The 14366-nt window shown below is 49.7% G+C and overlaps 1 protein-coding gene across 1 annotated transcript in view; it reads left to right on the top strand.

The window, feature by feature from the left end:
- The window catches only part of LOC144144302 (neprilysin-1-like), a 205113-nt gene that overhangs the window by 150449 nt on the left and 40298 nt on the right, over positions 1-14366 (top strand). The window contains exons 11-16 of the mRNA XM_077675682.1: positions 2364-2586; positions 3667-3765; positions 9908-9985; positions 11146-11249; positions 13049-13159; positions 13471-13538. Of these exons, the coding sequence (XP_077531808.1) occupies positions 2364-2586; positions 3667-3765; positions 9908-9985; positions 11146-11249; positions 13049-13159; positions 13471-13538 (683 nt within the window). The remainder of the gene's footprint in view (positions 1-2363; positions 2587-3666; positions 3766-9907; positions 9986-11145; positions 11250-13048; positions 13160-13470; positions 13539-14366) is intronic.

Genomic DNA, 14366 nt, shown 5'->3' with positions numbered 1-14366 from the left:
CTAGTTCGCAGTGTTTACAAATCACTTGAGTGTCCCTTTAACGCAGTGGCAGTTAAGGGAGACGCCTGGGAGCGGTTCTCAGAGACTGCAGACTACAATTTGCGCTAGTTCGCAGTGTTTACAAATCACTTGAGTGTCCCTTTAACGCAGTGGCAGTTAAGGGAGACGCCTGGGAGCGGTTCTCAGAGACTGCAGACTACAATTTGCGCTAGTTCGCAGTGTTTACAAATCACTTGAGTGTCCCTTTAACGCAGTGGCAGTTAAGGGAGACGCCTGGGAGCGGTTCTCAGAGACTGCAGACTACAATTTGCGCTAGTTCGCAGTGTTTACAAATCAGTTCAGTGTCCCTTTAACGCAGTGGCAGTTAAGGGAGACGCCTGGGAGCGGTTCTCAGAGGCCTGTCCACGCCACTGAGAGAGACACAGAGAGACAACTTTATTACGCGATAATGCGAGAGTGGTTCCTCAGTCCAGGAGCCCATGTGCTGTCCAGGCTGCCGTGGCCCTGGCCACAAGCAGGAGCTGGTCCTTAGGCCGACAGCTGGACAGTGGTGTCTCCCACTGCTCGAGGGAAGGGGACGGGTTCAGGGGCGGAAGGTCCGAGTTTTTTGTGCAGTCGAATAAAATGTGTGTCAGAGTTCCTGGTTCCTGGCAGAATTTACACTTATCAGAGTACTGTGTAGGAAAGAGTAAATGCATACGGACGGGGTGGGTAAAAGTTCCTCCTTGAATTTGTCTAAGTGTGCTTCGTGGCTTTTGGTCAAAGATGCGTAAGGACTGGGAAAGGTCTGTCTCGTGGTTCGGTAGTATTGGGTGATTTCTTGGTAGGTGCGGAAACAGCCCCGGTAGCGGCTCGGTGAGTGAGGTCTCGAGCCTGTCGATGAGCGAAATTGTTGCCCGTCAATGCAGAGTGGGCGGGAGTCCACACAATGTCCACCCGATAGGCAGGCGGATGTTCTTCCAGAAGTTGGCATGTGGCAAAATCTCCCCCCGGCGAGTCTGTCAAAGCTCCGCGGGTGTACCCATCAACGTTTCGTTAAAAATTACGCCTGTGAGAGGGGCAACTGACACGTCTGCATTGGGTCTTCCTTGGAACAGCGCGAAAAAAAGACGCCGACAATTCGTAAATGGCACACGGCGCTGTACACCGTTCACGTCTTGTCGGCGGATTTTTTTTTTTTCGCTCTGTTCCAAGAACAATGTACCAACACGCCCAAGCTTATAGCTCAAAGTGCATTCGGTGTATACAAGTGCATGGCATGCGCCTCAGCGCCGAGTAAAGATTTCGCGCATTTAAGGTTTGTGGACAACAGCGCCGCAATCGCCTCTCTTTCTCCCTCACGAGAGGACGCGTGAGGATGAACGCTGTGTGAGCCGCTCTAACCTCGCGCAAACTTCTCGTTATCCTGGATCATCGGTGACAGCTAGCAAAGGAATTCCTCGGGACACTTAAGTCTGCTTGCGTGCTTTGAATGGCGACACACAAGCTGGCTTGAGCGCCCCCAAGAGTTCTCTATCGCTTGACGCGGTAACCTCCCCTTCGCGCTCCCCACAATCAGCGTGGCACTGGGCTGCTCCCCACGCGCCTCACTCCGCGATCCTCTTTGGTGCCGTGCGCGCAGTGGACGGTCAGCAGGGCTGGATTTCCAATAGTCATGAGCCGAATAGGGCTTCCGCCTTAACGGCAGGAAGACACTACCCATTCAAAGCAAAACAGGTTTCCCACGCAGACTGGAATTCAGATAGCTTTGAAATTCTCGTTCCTCTCTAAAGATCCACGATTCAAGGATAGGTCTTTGAGCCCCGTGATGATAAAATCAATCCGGCCTCGTTGACCGTCCACGGTGGTTGCATGGTAGCGAAAGCCCTCGCGGAGTGCGGCGGGCGCTCCAGAGAACGCTGACCGTGGGGAAGTCGGCACGGCGTTGCAGGCTGCCTGTCGATGGGATTTACACCGTGCCTCCTATAACTGTGGCGGACTCGTGGCTTCTCGGTTCGGGGTTCCCAATGGTAAGACGAAGAAACAAAGGCGGATAAACGAGGTACGGTGTAGCAGTAACAAATCTCAGTGTGCAAGTGTATATGGCCAGGGGAAGCCGGAATGCCTTCGCCTGCCAGGTGGCCCGAGGAATTCTCAGTGAGCAGCGAAAGCCACTGCGGCCAAACGCGATGGCCGAAATGCCCGGAGGCCGAAACTTCGTCTTCCGGTCGACGTTTCAGCTGGAAGTTAACAGGGGAGAAGTAGAGCGTCGAGTGCAGCGTCCACATGCGGGGGCCAATTGGCGGAGAGCCACTTCGGGATGAACTGCATGGAGTGGCGGCAGAGGGTCGGCGTGTGTGTAGAGGGGGCTGTTGCGCATCCAGGACGCTGCACAACTTCGCCGTGTGGCGGCTGGTGAACTACCTGCTGGCGTACCTGGACGGCGAGTACGCGCACAAGCGCAACGCCTTCCGCAAGGTCATGCTGGGCGTCTCAGCGGACAAGGTGCGCTGGAACCACTGCGTCGAGCTGGCCAACAAGAAGATGGGCATGGCCGTCGGGGCGCTCTTCATCCGCCACAACTTCGACCCGCACAGCAAGGAGACCGTACGTCCTTCTGCTCGTCCCTGCATGCGGACATTTCTCGCTCCTTGAGGCTCGCGTTTCTGGGGCCAAGTGAAGAAACCTTTCTGTGTACACGCTCAGGACCACTCGCGGTGCTCCGTTTGTGTTCACCGCGAAGCCTCTACGAGCCAAGGAAATTTTCGCGGCGTCGTCAGCAGAATACGTCAGGCTAAATAAAGGAATTACCGGCACAGCCAAGAATCGAACCTGGACCTGAATAGAGAAACGGAGCGAGAACCCCGCAGTCTTACCGACTAAGCTATTCCCACACGAGGGAAAGGGAAAACAGTCGGTGTACTTAACGAGCACAGCGGCAGGTCTACCACCTCCGCTCACCATTCAAAGCCCTCGCGCGAAGTGCAAACCACATATTGAATGATAAAGGGTTCTGCGAATAATGCTAAGTAAGTTCCTTTTCCCTGCGTGTGTTTCACTGTGAAAATTGCAGTTGCGTAAGCTACTCCGAGTGCAAAAGTACCCAGAAGCATAGCAATCAAGTAGTGACGTCGTAATGCTTTTATATGTATTTTTTATTTATTTCAAATTTCGTTCATAAAAAAGGGAGACCGCTACATCAATTCCTTCAGATCATTCCAGGCTACCATGGGTAGACAACGGAAAGTAAAGACGCCAGGTTTCACTCTTTGTGGAGCCCCGTGTGGGAATTCAAGTGACGTCGCATGCGTAATTGTTGTGGGTGTCGTTTACAGCTTCGCAGTCTAACCACCTTCACAGCGTGGATTGTAGCCAATTTTTTCACTTGTTGCCGTGCACGTGCGCCTCTGCCCCCTTTGACGAACTACTTTTTATACCGAACTACTGAACTTGATTGCGACTCCAATTCTCACCATACATTTTTCTTTTTCTTATTTTTCCTTCTTTATTTCTTTCCTTCTTGCTTTTTATTTTTCTTTTCGTGTTTTTTTTCTTTCTCACTCGTTTCACTTTTCACCTGGCGTAGCACGTCAGGCTCTTTGCTGGACAAACCTCGTCAGTATCATTGAACCATTCTCTCTCTCTCCTTTGCTGACTGCGTGTCTCTTCTTGTTGTTGCGAGCGCAGGCCCTGGAGATGATCCACAATATCCGCGAGGCCTTCAACGAGCTCCTCAAGGAGAACGACTGGATGGATACCGAGACACGCAAAGTCGCGGAGGAGAAAGTACGTGAAATCGGCAGCGCCAAGGACGGGCAGCATTTCCCGCACCGCGCACTTTGTTTCACTTCACTGTTTCGTAGCCCAAATTTCAGTCAAGTGCTCGGCCAGCCTGAAAATCCACTCCCTTACTGCCTGCATCGCAATGATTGAGCCGCGTCTCTAACCAAGTAAAAAAACACCCTTTAAAAAGGCGCGTGTTGGTGACAGATTGTGCGTCACTGCTGCGCGTGAGCCGGGGGGGGGGGGGGGGGGGGAATTTTCCCCGATTTATTTCGGGAAGTTGTGAAGCGACGGCTCGATGTTTTATTTCTAGTTATTTATTTGCAGAATGCTGTCAATCCACCATGGGGATTATTACAAGGGTGAGCTTCACTGTTACAACTTTTGACATATGTAACTCAAAAGAATCAGAATAAAAAAGAACACATAATAATTGTGAACACACCAGTACGGAATAGTACAATCCTATATCTTTATTTCTACAACAACGCAAGTATGTATTCACCAACAAAAACATCGAGGTCGAGAAAAAAAGAGACAAAGAAAGAAGAAAGCGCAGAACAGCAACATCAATTCAGGTATTATTATCAAGAAAAAGCAAAAACAAAAAAAAATATTTGTAGGCAAGTGCTTTGGTATGACAATTGGAACCGGGATGGTCCGCGTGAAGAAAACAGTTAGTGACTTTAAATGCTATACCTTCAATTAGTTTCATAAATTTGCCTAATACTGGCTGCTGTGTAATTACTACATCGGGTGTGTTCTTTTCTTGAACTGCACGTGGAAAGAACGAATAACGAAAAGTATTATTACTGAATGAGTGTTCTTCGAGTTCCCATGCATGCCTTCGCCTCGTCGGTCTGGTGTTTAGAAAGTTCAAGAACAGACCTGGGTTATGCGAAGCCGAAAAATCTTTGCACGACTATCAAGGGTGGCTAGAACGGCACGGTGTGATAGTGCGGTAGGCCAGTCATTGTGTCCATATCTGTTGAAGATAAAGCGCGCTGTTTTCTGTTGAAACCTCTGTATTATAGCGATATTATTCCCAGTGTGAGGGAACCACACAATACTGGCGTATTCTAAGTTCGGGCGGACAAATATGACGTAAGCAAGAAGCTTCATTTAATGTGTGGCAAATGACAGGGCCCCTTTAATAAAAAATGATTTGTTCAACCCTTTTTTTGGACGCTTGACGCACGTGCTCTGTCCAGCTAAGGTCAGACGCAATTGTGATATCAAAGCATTATACTGGTTATCTCTTCGAAGGGACGAATTATTAAAATGGTATTGAAAATCAAACATAGACACCTTGTTTGTAATAAACATAAATACGTTTTCGTCAATGTTGATAGTCATTTGCCAATCTCCGCACCACTGAGCTATTTTATTTAGTGCATTATTTAACTTCACCTGGGCATCGCGATGACGTATTTTATAGTAGAGCATGCAGTCGTCCGCAAAGAGTAAGTTTTACGTCTGCGTAATTATTTGTGTCGTTTATATATATTAGGAACAAAACTGGGGCTAGTGCAGACTCCTGAGGAACGCTTCATAACACCGGAGCAAGGTCCGAAGTGCGATTGGCATACTGTACGTATTGGTGACGGTCAGTAAGTAATTAGTTATCAACTGAAAAATGGGGCCGTCGCCTGACAAGTGATAAAGTTTAAGAAGTAATTTAGTGTGCAAGAAACGGTCGAGTGCCTTCCAGAAATCGAGAAAAATTACATCAGTTCCAACACGTTCATTTCTACCGAGAGACAGGTCATGAAGTGTTTCGACGAGCTGTGTAACGGTAGATAGTCCTGATCTAGAGCCATGCTTATTCGAATGCAGAATTTTGTTCGACTCAATAAAACCCATTAGGCATTTTAACACTATATGCTCAACAATTTTGCTACTGGTGCAGGTAATCGAAGTAGGCCTATAATTAAAAGGACTAGCTGCATCACCCTATTTAAATATTGGATTAATTTTGGCAATTTTCAGTTCAACAGGAATGTTGCCGTGTGTCAATGATTTGGAATATATCAAATAAAGATATTTACTGACTGTCTCCGCATATTGTTTTAGGAAGCTGTTTGGAATTCCGTCTGGACCGCTACTTTTCTTTTCATTGATGCGTAGAAGCTGCGAAAGTATGACAGCCTCTGATAAAGAAGGCGTGCCTAACAATCGTATGTTCCGATTGTATGAAGAAGCATTGATGTTCGCAGTACCGTTATCAACTGCGAAAAGCGAACGAAAGTAACAATTTAGATAATCTGCTCTTCCTCGATGTTGAGCGTCTGATGAAGGTCGATTAGACACTTTTGTATTCATATGCTGCCAGAATCTGTTACGGGAGTTCTTAATTAACCCATGCAATGCAGACCCGCAGAACTTCTGTTTAGCGTTTCGCACTCGGTCCTTAAGTGATCTAGTGAGTGAATTTAGTATAGAACGGTAGCCTGGAACGTTTCGGTTCTTGTTAGTTTTTCGCAAGCTCTTGATTTCGCGTTTAGTATGAATTATTTCACGTGCGCTCCACGGGTTGCATTTTTTAGTTTATTTGTATACCATTGGAACAAACTTTCGCATACAAGACATGACATAAAATTTGAATTTCAACCAAACCGCATCAAAAGTAAAGCAAGCATCGGTGCAGAGGTCATAAAATTCAGGGTACTCGTGTACAAGGTACGTCATTATAGCCACATCATTGGCCTTGTTAAATGCGGGCATTTCTTTTAGTTGGCCGCGTAATTTCGGAGGGCTAATAAAGGGCAATGTGCATGATACAAGTTCGGGATCAGATAACTCATCAAGTACGCCTACTCGCGATTCTATTAAGACTGTTACTGACAACGACAAGGTCCAAGATTGGGGATGACGTTCCCTATACCCGAGTTTGGACCGAAACAATCTTCTAGAGATTGAAGCTAAACATGAGATCTAATATGGTGCTTCGAGATTTTTTGTTTCAGGTACAAGGGAACGCCAGTCAATGTCAGGAAGGTTGAAGTCACCGACTAGTACAGTGCGCAACACCCTTGTCTATAACACTGAGTTCAACTTCAACTAGTTATCTCTCAAAACTACGGACTCAAACTTTTCACAAAAAACGTTGAGGTCAAAATATATGGCTAAGACTTCAGAATGACACAATAGTTTTCCTCAAATGCTTTTCAGCCGAGGCAAAAGAAGGATGTTATAGACAAGTTCGTTGCCCTCTGTACAATCAAAAGAGACTCAAGATATGCATATTCAGCATTGCGGGGTTGTTAAAACACACCTACTTTGGCGATCGTATCTTGAAGGTGTTCATTGCACCGCAAAGCTTCAATATTCTTAGCGTCTGGCACAGTAGAGAAGTGGATACCTTCCGGGGAATCAGCAATGCTCTTCGAGCGGTGTGTCGCCGGGGCTATTTCTCCGGTCGAAGGGTCACCTTGAGCATCCTCCGCGAAATCGCTGGACGACAGTAGTAAAGCTTTGCTTTAAGAACGCTTCAGGAGCGCATGCCAGGCAGGAGAGGGTCGTCTTGTTGTTGTTGTTTGTAGGGTTTAACGCGCCGACGCAACGCAGGCGGTGAGGCACGCCGTAGTGGAGGGCTCCGGAATATTTTGACCACCTGGGGATATTTAACGTGCGCCGAAATCGCGCACACACTGGCGTTTTTGCTTTTCGCCTCCATCAGAAAAGCGGCCGCCGCGACCGGGAATCGAACCCGCGACCTCGCGCGACAGGTTCCCGAACGTATTCTCTGTACGCGCGACGTTTGCAGTGGTGGCGCCAGACAAGTTCTTGACATTTTTCCTGTGTTTAGGTACTGCTTTATCCCGCCGAGCCCTGCGGATGCTCATGATGGTGCATAACTGCTGAGAGGATATGTCAAGGATGATGAGCTTTATTGAGCTTTATTGAACAGATTTCCTACTGCGCGCGATGCAGCTTCTACGCTTTAAGCGGGGGACACATGTCCGTCAGAGCAGTCCGGTTTCCGACGCGGCGCGGCCAAATACCTAGCAGATTGGATGCGCTCGGGAGCTGCGGACGCGCCGGGTCATCCGGTAGCCAGATCAGTCGGTTCTCGGGGCGGAAACGCGTGCGGAGATGCGTGCTTTTCCGCTCATGTGCTCGACCCTGTAGTGCTGAGAGAGATGCGCTTCCGCACGCGTTTTTTGCCTCTCCAAAACCGCTCCTGTAGCCTTCCAGGCCAACTGCCCTCAAAATTTCAACTTCCTCAAAACGTTATTTTCATAGTCTGCCTAAAAATACTACAAAATACAAAATATGACAGTTGACATACGCATACGCGCATCCGCGGCGCGAACGACCATCAAAAATCGGAGATTTTGAAACCGAAGTTGAGAAGGGCGCGGCCATTACGGCTAAGCTCCAGCTGGCCCAGCCGGCGAGCGAGCGGCCCATAAAGCGGCCGGAGCGAACCTGCGCGCAACGCTTCGCTCTGGCCACATGCACAGGAGAAGCGCTCCCAGCGGAGCTGGGCCAGTGCTCCTGGCTAGCCGTAGTTTGAAAAAGCGCGGGGCCGGCCACAGTGCCCCTTCCGCTTCTTGGCTGTTGGCGCGGTGCGCCGGCAGGTGCAGCGTCGCCTGCGACGGAGCTACTCGCCTCTGCTCTGCCGGCGTGGTGTCCGCTGGCGTTGAACGGGGCGTTTAGCCACCGCTGCCTCCGCGACGTTCCAACTGTGACGCGTGAGGAGCAGACGGGGTCGGACGTGGAGGAAGAGCACTCCGCAGATGTCCAAGCCGCTCCCGCCACGTGAGGATGTCTACGGAGCCCACAGCGCAGCTGATCGGGCTCGCGGGGTTAAGCGAACGCCGCAAAAAACCCACGGAGGATGCCGGGAACTGTGTTGGAAATCAGCCGTAATCGCCGCCTTTTCTGCCCCTAATTTCGTACGCAGCGCCGTAAAAATTGTTGCGGCATTTCGCCACATTTAGCCCCCGTAAGTGTAGAAAAATCAAGCAACGCTGTTCATGGACCTCTTTAAAATGGCGTCACTTCAGCCACATTTTGAAGTGCAGAGCACTTTAATGGCTCGTCTTGTCGTCGTACCCAAGTAGAGCCCCAACGGCGTACCGTAACGACGTAACACAGAGGCGCCTAAAAACAAGCGGTTTTCATAATCATAGACGTTCGAAACTCCTGAACGCTGGCGCTTGTCATACATCTCACCGTTGTTTAGGGAAAAATAAATTACTGTAGGTACAATAGAGGCAAAATCTGTGAATATAACCATGCTCAAGATAAGGGCCGCCAATAACTTCATAGCCATCCACTGTGCACGAGGTGCAGCCCCCGCGTCCATTTGTTAGGAACGCGCGTTGGGTTGGTTTTTACGATAGGAAGCGAAAAAAGTGGCAGCCAAAAACGACGCGTTCCAAACTGCGCAGTAAGGCGCCGTCACGTGCGAAATACCGCTCGCGCTGTTCCAGGCAGCGGGAGCGCGACCACTGCGAAGGCGGGAAATTTGAATCGCATTGGACAAACCTCCGTTCAATTCCTCAAGAGGGGACTGAGACAGGGAGGTGAAGAGTGTAATGGGTGGTAGCAGTGAGCGGATAACGGCGCCACAGCCCGTTATGGCGAATCACTGCTGTGCACTTCCGACAGCTTTCACGTTGAGTGGAACGGCTTTAATTTTTCTACTGCGTTTGGCATAATACGGTCCCCCATCGAGTTTCCTTTCCTCCGTGGGGCCGGGGTTTGTGCAGCGCGCGGGATATTTCGCGCATGCGCCAACTTCGTCCCTGGCGAGCAGATCCACAGAACATCTCAGAGCGAACTGGAAGAGGGATCACGGCTTCCTCATAAGCTGGTCTGCGCCGGAAACTTCGAACAGCCCGAGGCACCAGTGTCCAACACAGGGTGCGGTTGATTATTTGAGATTGCGTCTGGGACACAGTTCCTGGCTGAGGAGTTGCAACATGGGGCTCGCAGTACAGCTCGCGATCACACAGGGGATTCGTTCTACATCACCCTGTAGTCACCGGAATATTCTAAAACCACCGAGTCATGACTGCCATGTCGTACTATTATCGCGTTGTCGTGATATGGCAGTATTATCCAGGCACGAGCACTGCTGCCAATAAGCTCAATAAGCGCCTCAATAAGCGCCTGCATTTTTGTCTATCCCCAGGCAAATGCAATGAACGAGAGAATCGGCTATCCGGAACTGCTGACCAATCCGTACGAGCTTTCGAAGGAATACGACTCGGTGGGTAATTACCATTATTGAACTTGAGACGCTTGCTTGTAGACTTTGAAAGTCGCTGGCTAGCAACAATTAGCAAACAGGAAGGCTTCACTGGGGAGTCTTGTCCCGTCATGCTTCTTTTGTCCTTGTGTTCTTCGAGTTCTGCTTTTTAAGTTTGCTCACGGCGCACTATTGTGACGCTTACCATTTATATGCACGTACACCCGTCGACACAGCAGCCACGCTGTTTTATCGTCCCTAATCCGTACTACTTCCCCGTAATCCACATTCACATAATCCACCTTAATCTACCTTAATCCACGTTCATCGGTCTCAATTCACGCTAATCGTTCCTTAATTTTTAGCCTAATTTATCTTAATCAGCTTTATCCTAATCTATCTTAGTCGTCCTTATTACATATTGATCAACTTTACCAATAATTAACCTTAATCCACTTTACAAATCATAGCTATCAATCAGTAATCAATCATAAATTTACTTTGGTAATCACTTAAATTTTATGCACGGCTAACATGCTAGACCATCAATGCCGCCAGAGCAGCACATTCGCACTTCACGTGACTTTTGGTGCCATCTGTGTTGACGCCGACGACGGGCACTGCTCGAGCTCCCTTTCTGAATTATGTCAGGATTTGGCCCTGAAAGTGCCTAGCGCGGTTATAACATTTGCTCAGGGTAGCGTTGGCTTTTGCTGATAATGTCATTTTCTGGGCAGCTATAGTGCGCTAGAACGCGTTGATATTGTCATTTTGTATTACTAAATCTCCAACGCGTTCGCTCACTTACAGGCGTTACCCGCGGTTATGTGACATGTGATCGAGTCACTTGCGGGTTGAGCTGCCCAATGGCGCTTACTGGGGCAAAGCCCACTTTACAATTGCCTGAGGGCAAAACCAGGAAAAACCAGGCTTTGTCGACGCAAAATCTTCGGACGGGCAAATGTGGAAGTCACGTTGTTAGCAATCTTTCAAATACTCGGGCAAAGAAAGGTGTTAATTTTTTATGGTTCCGTGCATTTTTCGTGCGCGAGCAAGGTTGAAATTGAGAAGGGGGTGCAAGATTGAAAAGGGGTGCAGTCTTCATAGGGTACACGAAAGGGACACGACGCGGGAGCGCACAGACGGGCTCCGTTGTCAACCTCGGCGCCCTTTTCCCGCAGCTGGTGGTGCACGAAGACCTGTACTTGGACAACGTGTTCAACATCCTCCAGTTCGAGGCCACGCGCAACCAGCTCAAGCTGCGCCAGCCCGTCAACAAGGAAAGGTCAGTTCCCGGAGGCTCACAGCGAACACGCCTGCGCAGCTTTTGAACCAGTGCATGAGACTGTTTGCTGGCACCGCCTATCCCAGCGCGTTAAGACGGAGGACGTTGCACGCCCGTGCGTGCGCCTCGTAATCACGGTGGCATCACTTCCGCTCTAGGCCCACGACGTGCTCGTATCGGCGGAAGGAGGATACCAAAGCTTCCAACACAATTCTCCTTTTAAACACCTTGTTAAGTCGTGAAGGAAAAAACACGTATAAAACCAAAACGGCCCCTGGGCGAGTTGGTACTACACTCCTGACAAGTTTTCCAAAATGATTGCGAACTAGCGTGGGACGGCCGCAATGCAAGACCCATAATCCTGTCTGATTTCTCAATTACTGCGCTGGCGGTTTTAAAGAGAACGTGAAACGTAGCAGTGGCAGTGACGCCGGCGAGCCGCGCAGAATGTATTTCAGCCTGCCTACACTGCACTGTCTTGCGCCTCGCCACCGTTGCCGCTGAGGCGAAGCACACTTTTAAGGAGACCGAATCTTGGACCAAGCAGCCATGCGCGATGAGTGGAGAAAGAAATTGTTGCCGGAACATCTCGCTCGGGATTGAGCGCTCGAAGGGACCTACAGGAAAAGCGGGTGGACACGCAAGTCGCGCGTGCAGGGATCGTGGCAAAGACGGCTCGTCGTCAGAGTTTGGTGACGCTGCCTTATAGTAAATTATGTTTCCGATGCGAATTGCTTCTCAAACGGCGCTATTGCCGATTTCGCCGCAAGACGCATTGGTGTTTTGCTCTAACAGTACCCTTAGCTTAATCGTGACGTCACCCTGTATACGCACGACATGCGCCATTGGTTACTGCGATAGTGTTGTCACGGCAGCGTGCCATTCACATTTGGGAGAATTTTGTGCCGATTGAACGTACGGTTTCTCCCTGGCAGGGTATCCTTGGCATTTTATGCCAAAAGGGCAAACTGAACTAGCGTAACGCCCGTTCCCAGTAAAACACGGTTAATGACGGGCGACTGGAGCGATGAAAAGGGGGCCCGCAGCTTCGAGCAGCAGAGTTTCTGTGAGTGACATTGGTGGTGCAACTAGGAAGTTGTGTTAGTAAACTGCAGCTCTAAATAAGCAGTGAACATTGTCGGCACAATGAGAGCTGTTGAATCTCACGCTTGCCTTTGCTGATCGTAAGTGAAACATCGATCCGAAATGCGGTGTTGGTAGGGCGCACAAGTAGGGTTGCGGCTGAAGACGGGACATGTCAGCCCTGTAGCAGAACCGACGTTTAGGCTTTTATTTTTTTGCGTGCGGGCGTGGGAACACTCAGCTTTTCACTGGGCATACACGGGTCAATACCACTTATCTACAACTCCTTTCCTGATAGCAATGGAATCTTGTCTTTTAGTGTCACCATTAAGATCATCAGGCGAAAGAATAATTTCAGCTCGCACAATCTGCATGACACGAAGCAAAATCTAGAAAAGTATAGGCCATTGCCAGATGTACGCGGTCGTCCATCTCACCAGCAAACACTGCTGCATATCCACTTTGGAGGCCTGCAGAGTCAATCGATTTCCGGCAGGCATGAGAAAGACCTGCTAGCAACACAGATTTTCTTCGCGTCATTTGAAAGTGTAAATAAGATCATCCGCACCGGCGCAAGTGCTGACTGATTCGAATTCCGCCTGCCTAGCCCACTCAATGACCAGTCAGCATTAGCGAACAGGAAATCGTGCTCTCGGCGTGGCGCCGACGTCGGGAATTCGCTGCATCCCTACGGCACGTCGTTTCTCATTTCGCAGATGGACAACAGAACCAGCCGTAGTGAACGCCTTTTACAACCCAAACAAGAACGACATCGTGTTTCCCGCGGGAATTTTGCAGCCCCTGTTTTACAGCCACCATTTTCCCAAGTAAGCCGTTTTCGGTTCCTTTCCTCTCACGGGTGCAGTGAGTGCTAGGAGGGGCAGTCAACGGCCAAGCATTGCGTGCACGCAGTGCAGCAGGAACATGTCTGTCGAGCCCCCATGGGCCGACAGTGGCAACTAAAGCTGACGCACACACTTCGCGGGTTCGCCCCTTCTGTTTTGCATCGCCAGAGGCTTCTCGAGACTAACGGCACTAATCTCTGGCTGAGATCTACCGTTTCGATGTCTGTGTGTGCTCTCTAAGAGACGTCACCAAGCTTCAAGATGCTGCTTCTGAAAACGGCTGTCCCGCGCAGGTCCCTCAACTACGGAGGAATAGGCGTCGTCATCGGGCACGAAATCACGCACGGCTTCGACGACAAAGGTGAGGCGCTCGGGGCCCTGCACCTCCCGAGTGCGACTGTTGCGCTTCCGCAACCTCAGACAGCGCCCGGAGTTCCCTGCATGCACAGCACAGCACTGCACCCTTCGCGGTGCCCGCAAGAAGCTTGCGCAGCTCCAGACTTGGTGCGGCAACTTCCTCACAAGCCGAAATGGTCTGAACGCAATTACTAGATATTGTTCATTGCAGTCACCCGTTCGCGTTATACGGTACACAAAAATAGCCACCGGTGTCTGATTTTCACCGATTGCCTGTGAAATGATTTTCACGGGCAAACATTTTTTTAAGACGATAGTTTTTTTGGCCACTTAAACGAGGAACTTAAACAAAAAAACTGCGCAATTTGACACGGCCACAGAAAGGGAGGAAACACAGGGTAGGCGCAGACTTGCAACTGACATTATTACACTAAGGTCACATAAGTACAGCCGGAACCACCGCTACTGCGCATGCGCAAAACAATACGATGACACTTCGCATAGCAATAATAATAATAAACCAACAAAACAAACACCCCACCTCCGGTCATCAATAAACGTCATCTCACTGTTGTGCAACCAGATCGACGTTTCATGACCCAGCTTTTTTATGTGATACGCCTCGCGTATCTTCCTCGCCCAGTTATCACGGCCCCGACACAAGACCTTGACCTCCTTCGAGTGTGGCTGAAACGGCTTACACCTAGCAGTGGTGCCCCCTTGCGCTGTTCTGTATCGATCATTCATGCTCTCGTAATCTCACATTAGCGCATCTTCCCGTTTGGCCCACGTAAACCTTTCCACGTGTCAGCGGTATTTGATAAGATATCCG

The sequence above is a fragment of the Haemaphysalis longicornis genome, unplaced genomic scaffold (genome assembly GCF_048455015.1).
Source record: "Haemaphysalis longicornis isolate Haplotype H1 unplaced genomic scaffold, Haemaphysalis longicornis Haplotype H1 scaffold_7, whole genome shotgun sequence".
NCBI lineage: Eukaryota > Metazoa > Arthropoda > Arachnida > Ixodida > Ixodidae > Haemaphysalis > Haemaphysalis longicornis.
This window is presented reverse-complemented; position numbering and strand designations above follow the sequence as displayed.